The sequence below is a fragment of the Rhododendron vialii genome, chromosome 3a (genome assembly GCF_030253575.1).
Source record: "Rhododendron vialii isolate Sample 1 chromosome 3a, ASM3025357v1".
NCBI classification, from domain to species: Eukaryota; Viridiplantae; Streptophyta; class Magnoliopsida; order Ericales; family Ericaceae; genus Rhododendron; species Rhododendron vialii.
The window spans coordinates 28,050,447-28,059,278 of NC_080559.1; the positions used below are offsets into that span (position 1 = coordinate 28,050,447).

The 8,832-nt window shown below is 39.6% G+C and overlaps 1 protein-coding gene across 1 annotated transcript; it reads right to left on the minus strand.

The window, feature by feature from the left end:
* Nucleotides 1–4,196: 4,196 nt before the first annotated feature.
* On the minus strand, nucleotides 4,197–7,794 carry LOC131318451 (membrane steroid-binding protein 2-like). Its single transcript, XM_058348243.1, has 2 exons — nucleotides 7,283–7,794; nucleotides 4,197–4,794 (listed from the first exon to the last, which is right to left on the minus strand). The coding sequence occupies exons 1-2, from the start codon at nucleotides 7,591–7,593 to the stop codon at nucleotides 4,449–4,451; spliced, it is 657 nt and encodes a 218-aa protein (XP_058204226.1). The 5' UTR covers nucleotides 7,594–7,794; the 3' UTR covers nucleotides 4,197–4,448.
* Between the last annotated feature and the right edge of the window lie 1,038 nt (nucleotides 7,795–8,832).

Sequence of the window (8,832 nt, forward strand, 5' to 3'; positions counted from 1 at the left end):
CCCTCCGTGGGAGTGTGCCCCTATATTTCTGATCTCTGAACAATGGCGTTGGAATTTGAGTTTTAGTATTTCTCTTGGTGTTCTATCCGTCTGGGGATTTTCTTCGTGTTCTCTTTTGACAGAGCCAATCAACCAAATGTGATTGGAAAATAGCCGAAAATTTGAAAACAGGCCGGAGGGGATACCAAAAGTGTTAGTATCCCCAGTTTACAAAAAAGTGCTTAGTCTAGTTGTAGTAGGTGCAAGCTGGTCTCAACCCTCTACTCTTTCTAGATGTTATTTCCGAGATCCTGGACTCAAGAAAGGAATTCACAAATGCCCCTCCAATCCTCCTTTTTTTTCGGTTACACAAGAGGGCCTAGGCCCTATAAACAAAAACATTCGTCACAGCATCTCAATATACTCCGAGACCATTGCGGTCATTGCTCAGAACATCCAGCACCTCTACCGAGGCTTGATCAAACACTAGTTCGCTTACCCAGCTAGTTTATGTGCGCATCTATTCTCTTCCCTCTAGCCCAAGGTTAAGTCACAGATCCAACTCATTTTAAGTTGTTCATTGATGAACAAAATCAGGTTGTAAATAGGATCAAGGGTTGTAATCCTCTTTAACAATTTCCAATGATATAAAAAACACCCATACTTTTTTTGGTTTTTTTTGTGTGTGTGTGTGTTTGGTTCCCAAGAGGAAAGTGAAAGAAAAAGGACTGAAGTTGAACCCATGCAATGTTTTTTTGCCTTGATGTTGCACTGCCAATCCGATCCCGATATATTAACAAGAAAACATCCAAAAGTTACATCCAATGAAAAAATTATATTGATCATAGACAAAACTATACAGTATATAAAAACCTTAACTTACGTTTCAAACCGAAAAGACTAAATCATAACTTCGATTCCCATCAAGATCCGATCAATTGTGAAGTGCATTAGGCCCATCTGGAACAAGCCGGCGCGAAACTGCAAACACCGGGTCGTACCCCTGATCCTCCGCTCGATGATACTTGGGAATGGTGCCGAAGTACCGCAAAAAGGCAGAGTGGAACTTGGCCCTCAATCTCTGCTCCGATTCTTCGGCTCTAGCATAGCGATCAAGGTGCCGGCAACTGGATACCTGGACTCGCGCGAGCACGATTATGATAACTATGAGTGGTAGTTGAAAGTTTTGAGGTCTCATGTTTCAGATGATGCAGGAAGAGTTGAAAGAGGGGATTATATAAACAGAGGAAACAAGTTTTCGGAGGTTGGCTATAGGTGCTGGCTGGTGAAGTTTATTCACAGATAATGGTCCCCTCACTTGCGAAAGTCTAAGCATGGCCAAGTGAGATATGATATGCTTTTTATTTTGAACCTTCAACAGGCACATCGATGCCGGGTTGTTTTCAAAATTAGTTTTGCAGAATACTTTTCAAAAACTCGTTTTGTCGGCGGTTTCTAAGGCTCGTTTTTTGATAACTTTTTGAAAACAGCCTTATTTTAGAAGCAGATCTTTAAAGGATGGTAATGTTCACCCTCTTTAAAGGATGGTGAACAAAATTATTCACGCAAATCTTTCGTATTCTTGAACAGCCTGTGGAAAAATGGACAGGATCCGAGTCCGGAAAAATGTTTCTAAAAGTAAATCTTGAAAAAGTATTCTGCAAAAATGATTCCGAAGACCACCGCCATATCTGGCTGTTGGGACTTGGGAAGACCTCCATGGCACGTCTCCAGATCCTAAAGGGTTGACTTTATCTTTGGTACAAGGCAGTAATGTCCTAGATAGATTTTGTGAACCGGCCGGGGATCCTGGAGCGCAGGGGCACGCAACACAATTCGAGCCGTCAAAAAAGTGTTTTTGATGGGTCCAAATTTGATAAAAGTATTGCGCACCCTTACGCTTCACGGTCCCAAGTTCCATCATTTGTCAAGCACCGGGCAAAATTTCAAAGTAAAGATAAAAATAAGCAGAGAAAGAGAGTATATTAGTAGCAGGTTGGTAAGCAGACGTTTAAAAAACCATACAATCGGTTCGCTGGATTCAACTGGAATGCTGTTTTTATTCCTTGAGAGAAAACAAAGAAAAAAGAACAGCTTGTCTTTGACATTTTCATTTTCTGAAAACTGTAAGCAACTGGGGGGATCTTAGCTTTGAAAGAGCCATTTTATCTCAGGTAAGAAAGATAGAAATGGGCTTATCATCACTCATCAGTACTGTAAAAATGGGAATTGTAAAAGTACATGCTAGGAATTTTTCAGATTTTACCAAACTCTTACCTTTTCGGATCGAGTTCTGCAACTTCTCTCCAAAGCAACTGGTGTCAGGAAGGACTTCGCTCTAGTCTTTTACGACATTCGAGATCCTACTCTTGTTTTTGGAGCCTTTGCGCAGAACAAAATTATGTTCAGAACGTAAACTTAAATACACAACAATACTAAATTTATGCGGTTCATCCAATGGGAGTCCTTGCGCTGGTGTCGCGATAGTGAAAGGATACAAAACACATCATTGCCCATGGCTACAAGTAATCACATTCGGCAGAAAATATTAAGAATGTCCTTGAGTAGATGCCTCGCATGATTTAAATACAATACTATCAAGCTCAGCATACATAAACAGATACTCAAAACCGAAATAAAAAAATCCCGAAAAGACGCTAGTTCGATGGCTTCAAAATTTAATTGTGGCACATGAACACCATTTTAGAGAATAAAACAGGAAGGTTTTGTATAGCGTGCACGACTCAAGTTATGTCGTTTGTTAGTTCCTCATTGTCAAACATCAAGAAAGGCCAAACGGATGTCACCTTGCAGGCTTGTTCGCAATGACACGAAGGGTTAATAAACAAAAACAGAACGATATTGCGTTCTTCATTTTTCTGGATATTTGGCTCATTTGATTTATTGTAGCTTTGAATTTCGGCAACTGACTCGGTCCGGATTGATCTGCCGTGTTACGAATGTCAACTTAGTAGAATGAATAATAAGAATAGAAAAGGACAACTCATCTCCTTCTTTGACTTCCGGTCGTGTTTTCCACTCGATCATTAGAACTGAAATGTTTATTCCTAGTTTTCATGGTTTTTCTTTTGTTTTCTTGGCAGAGCCAATTGTTTGACTAAAGTGAAAAGGTAGCATATTCACATATTGTATGATCAAAATTAGTGGAGGAATCTTGGGTTTTTGCTTGTTTCTCAGCAAATCTCGTTGAGGTTGCCGGAAATATACGACGATAAATGAACTGAAACTTGGAAAACCCCAAATACAATAATTTGACTTGTATGTTGGATTATACTTGAATCGCCTTTCATGTTCGTGTTTAACCCGAAAACAAAGAGATGGCAGCAATGCAGACGGGGACTCGCGTGACAGTGCCAGGTCATCAGAGAGAGAGAGAGAGATGGTAGCCAATTCCCTCAAAGGAGAGTTGTGCACGGGGATAATACATCGCCAGGTTTGTATTCCCATAGCACTATAGGATTCAGACATACAATCTGTAATTTGACAAAGCAAGCTAGCCTCAATCCTACAGAAGTGCTTGTCAATAGCAGTTGTAAGACACTACCCCCTGATAGAAGGAGGGGTGTGATTCACGATACCCAACCGAGGGGAACAGCTCCATTAGTCCGAACATCACTCAGTTATCAAAGCACCACCGGCGGACCTACTTCCAAACCACCAACCCCGTCCCCCACCACCAGCACTCCCACCACTTCAGTTACAAAACAAGGATCATCACTTCCATCCACCTCAGTTACAAAACAAAGGATCATCACTTCCATCCCCAATTCTGGCATATCAACTCTCTTTCAGTGGTGTCATGCATAAACCAATTGTTTGCATTTCTTTTCGACTTCTGCACAATTCCTATAAATTAAACATCCTTCCTAGTATTTACAGGAAATATCAAACAATGTACAGAATTACACAGAATAATCAAATACCTGTTCTACACGCTGAGGCTGCTAGTGTCTCAAATCCTTGAGCAACCCCTCCGTCTTTTGTACCCTGAATCTCCTTTTGCTTCTATCTTCATCCATCCCGTCACTTACCAGCAACAGTAAAAAACTAGCACAGCTTTTTCATCAGCAAAAAGGCTGTGCATACACTGATACACAATGCACCAAAAAAACGAACCTAACAATCCACAGTTGCAAATTTGTGTTTCATCATGACAGAAAGCAACAATTCTACCTCAGACGGGAGCAGCATAGTAGTTTAGACAAAACCCAAGAGGCAATTCCAAATATTTAGCAGATTTGAATACAAAAGTCAAACATGTCCATTCCATTATTAAACAGTACAAGCTAATTAACGCTTTGGTGATATTTTAGCTTAAGGAAATAACTCGTTTGTTTAACGATGTTTAAAAAACACAGGCACTCAAACACTACATTTTCTAGGGGCCTTCACATTTCAAGTTGTTTTTCTGGATCCCGATAGATGTAATAGAGGTTCATTTACAAACATCACTCTTTGTCAACATCAGCACCAGATGCACTTTCTCTGGTTCCAGCAGCTGCATCCTCCGACGCATCATTTTCTGTGGGCTTATCAGCATGGGACTCAGTTGCCTCAACAGGTTCGCCATGGGAGGGCCCATCAGTTACTGGTACTGTATTCTTGATTGTCCCAACCTTAACATACTTGCTCATGAACTTGTATTCCCAATCTTGCAATGCATCAAGTTCAAAGGGACCAAGACCAGATACATCCCCAGTTAGATCTTTGTCCTCAAAGGACATCTTTGCTAGAGCCCTACTGGCATCCTTTCCAGCAAATAAAGCATAAGGACCACCAGGTCCGTAGAACATCCTGCAAGAAAAATGGGATGCAATCAAATAGCTCAGTATTGGTCAAACAAAACCTTAAACGAATAGAAAAGGGCTTAATTGCAACCAACCAGAAGTTCGCAACACTTGCTCTCACATGGCCAGGAAAAAGTTCTGGCAATCAAGCACCCTCTTGTGTCAAGAACTACCTACTTTGGCTAGATGTGTAGTGCTTATTACACCAAATTGTGAAAGCATGGCAACCTCCTTGCAAAGGAGACCCGTTTTAATATGCCACAGTAATCACAACAGCTCAAAAAAGAAAGGAGATGTGGGAGGCAGGGTTGATCCAGGAGGAATGAACCTTCCTAGTAATTTTTCAACAGCAATAATTTCTTAAAAATCTCTCATTTTACCAGTAATTTATGAGATAATCACAAAAAATAAAAAAAACATAGGAGCTCGCATCCCCAAAGTCGGAGTTTGTGCTGGAGAGAGTTACTACAGATATGGCAATAGAAATATGGTATCATTTTCCTTTTCCAGTTTTCCTAATACTGGTACAAGGCTAAAATGAAATCTCAATGACACACACACACACACAAAAAAAAAAAACAAACTAAGTCTTTGCAGACTGCACCCACAGCATTCTATTCCCTTACCTTCAATTGAAAACAAATAAATTATACTCTTGCAACAAGTACTATAAATGGATTCCCTCAAGACTCGATCATACGCTTGGCTGCATAACTTACCCAATAAAGTAGTAGCTGCACGCACTAATCAATACATAAATATTTGTGTTTAGAGAGTTAGAAACCGAGTGTGACCGAAGATCACAAATGGAAATCCTAAATGAGTCAGTTAGCAGAAGTGGAAAGTTGGGGACTGAGTCAAGCTAATCATAACCAACCCAATAAAAAGTAACCACATCTCATACCAGAGTGAGGGGGAAAAATACCGACAATCCTAACATTCCATATAAGCTCTAAATACAGAAAAAAGACAACCAAAACGAAACATTCAAAATCTAACCAAACAAGAACGCTAAAGACATGAAATGGAAACTAAGAACAAGAAACATGGTCTTAAATTGAAAAACAGGCATATAACACAAAAGGTAACTAGCAATAGCTAGTCAACGAAATATATATTTATAGTTAATATCAGATTATTGTCCAAATTGGTGAGTATTTTGGCCATTTGGTTTCTTAGCAAGTATCGGAACAAGCAAAAAATTAGATTCTTGTCGCAATAATTGACCGCATGCAAGGTAGAAAATCCAGCCAAAAGAACATCAAGCACAACACCTGCACCGCCAAAGAAGAGGTGTAAAACAGGAAAATAGCAACAACACCTATTTTCTTCTTTTACACCTCTTCTTTGGCGGTGCAGCCTTGCACGTGTTATGCATGATGCCCCTTATTGGTTGGATTTGGTAGGAGGTTGTTGGCCATTTGTCACGGCAAGAATCGAATTTTTGCTTGTTCATATATTTGATATTTGCTAAGAACCAAATGGGCCAAAATCCTCACCAATTTGGACAATAGTCTGATATTGTCTATGAATATATACTTTATTGACAACCTTTTGAAGTGTAGTTATTGCTAGTGACATTCTTTTTTAATATCGTACATGCTTGTTTTTTCAACTTGAGACTTTCGTGTCCTTAGCTTTCTTGTTCTGTCAGATTGTTAATGTTCCGTTTTTGTTTTGTTGTCGTTTTCTATATCTAGAATTTACAGGGAATTGTTAGGATTGTTGGCATTTACGTATTATCCTGTTGACCATGCCCGTTTTGGTTGTCGTTTTTCTATATTTACAATTTACATGGAATCATTAGGATTGTCGGTATTTGTCCGCTCACCCTGGTATGGGATGTGGTTACTTTGTATCGGGCTGGTTAGTTCTTATGATTAGCTTGATTCGGTCCCCAACTTTCCACTTATGCTAGGATCCAAATACATAGAGAAGAAACAAAAGATCTCCTACTAGTCACCTATTTGGATAATTAGAGACAAAAAGGAAGAAAATAGGAGAGACCAATACCCAAAAGCCACTTTTGAAGAACTTTAGAGACAAGAAATCAAGCAGGTAATAAAAGCCTGTGCGAATCAATAGACACAGCAGCAGAAAGTGAACTTTACAACTCTATAGAACCCACACACACTCTTAATCCAAACACATGCAAGTTCCTTCCAATCCCCAACAAGTACTTTAACTCCCACAGCGCATCAGAAAAAGTAAAAAGCTAAAAATCGAGAAATCTCGTCAAAGCCTTGAAAATCACATAAACGAAGTTGAATACTGAAAAATGAGAAAGGGAAGTCTATTGCCAGTAATCCCAGAACCAAAAGTCGAATTCTAGAAATTACATAAAAGAAACTAACCCAAAAATCCAAACAAATACAGATGCTTAAAAATAACAAAACCAAGTCCATCGATAAACCAAACTACCAAAATCAACAAAACCCAGAAGCATAAGAAGAAGAAGAAAAACAAACCAAAAAAAGAGAAACCCCTTAGTATACCTGCTCTGAGACACGTCATAGATCTGACCCTTGATGGCCATGAGGAGAGGCTTGGTAGCGTCGTTTCCATCGTAGGCCTTCAGTTCCTCTTCGGTGATCTCCCCAAGCTGAACGGGAGGCGGCAGAGGCTGCATCTCCTCTGCTGAAGCCCTGGTCGTCCTCTCATACTGACGATCGGACGACCCGAAGAGCGATGAGAGCAGGTAGTAAACGGCCAGGCCCAGAGCGAGGCCCGTGAAGAAGGTCCCCGGAGAGAGTCCTGTGTAGACCGCGATTGATTCTTTCACGGTCTCCCATAGTTGAAGGGCCATGACTGATGAGAGAGAGAAGAGGCGAGAGAAACGAGGGGATAAAGGGAAAAGGGAAGAAAGGATTTTCCAAGAAGAGCGTAGCTATGATTTATCTACCTCCGTTTGATGGTAGGAAGGGGAAAAGATTCGGAGGCAGCTTCTCTAAGGTTGCCTGTTGAACTGCACGGGGCGCAGTCCTGCTATTTTCGGCATGCTTTAATGATCAGACTCGTTCATTTTGTAAAACTTTTACTTATAAAAACAATCGTGCAAAGAATTAAATCAATTTGATATCGATATAATTTTATTTTGCGAAAAAATGAGTTGACCATAATGGATCACAAACTGAAGAACTCATTTTGTGGCAAATAACGTGCTTCGTTTAGAGATCGGTGTTCAACTAACTTCTTTGTTTGAATTGATGTTTGAAAAAAAAATTGAAAAATAGTAGGGATAATAAGTGGAGGGAGATAGAGAGAGAAATGTTGAGAGTAAGAAGAATCTAAGGAGAATTTTTTTAAAAATGCTTTTTGAATCCTAAAGAGAACAAGGAATTCTACATGACTATTAGAATCAGTGAACAAGTTCAATTATTAAAATAGGTCCGAAATGAGGCTGAAAATGGTCGAAGTGCACTCGTGCAATCCAATAGACAACTTGAGAGAAGCTGCCTCCAAAAGATTTTTCGATCCCATAAATTTTGCGTTTTGCCTACTTTAATACTATATGCGTCAAACTCGTGCTATGCACGACGAATCCAAGTTCACACGATTTATGTAAATTCATATTAAACTAATTTCTGCTTAGTTTAAATTGTCAAAATTCATAAATTGTTCAACACATGTATACTATATATTAAAGCGAATGGTGGATTAACATCCTACATCAAGAAGTTCAAGTGTGGAGATAACATCCGCATTGTGCCACAGTCCACAGATAATGTTCATATTATTCCTATTTGCTTTTGCATCATGAAATCTCTATTATAAAACAGAAGGGTGTGGGGACAAGTTGTTGGAACGGCTCAGATTCATTTGATCCAAAGGCTGTAGTGCATCCTCCCACTTTCCGGTTAAGTGTCCATGATTTTCACCTAAATCACACAACTGCTATCCTCTTTCAACCGAGATGCGTAGTGCCGTAGACACAAGTTAGCACTAGTACTATTATAACTCGACAAAAACTTGACTCAAATTTAAATAAGAGAGACTTAAATATTCATCCTCAGAACCCAATTGAATTATGTTTTCTTCCTACTCA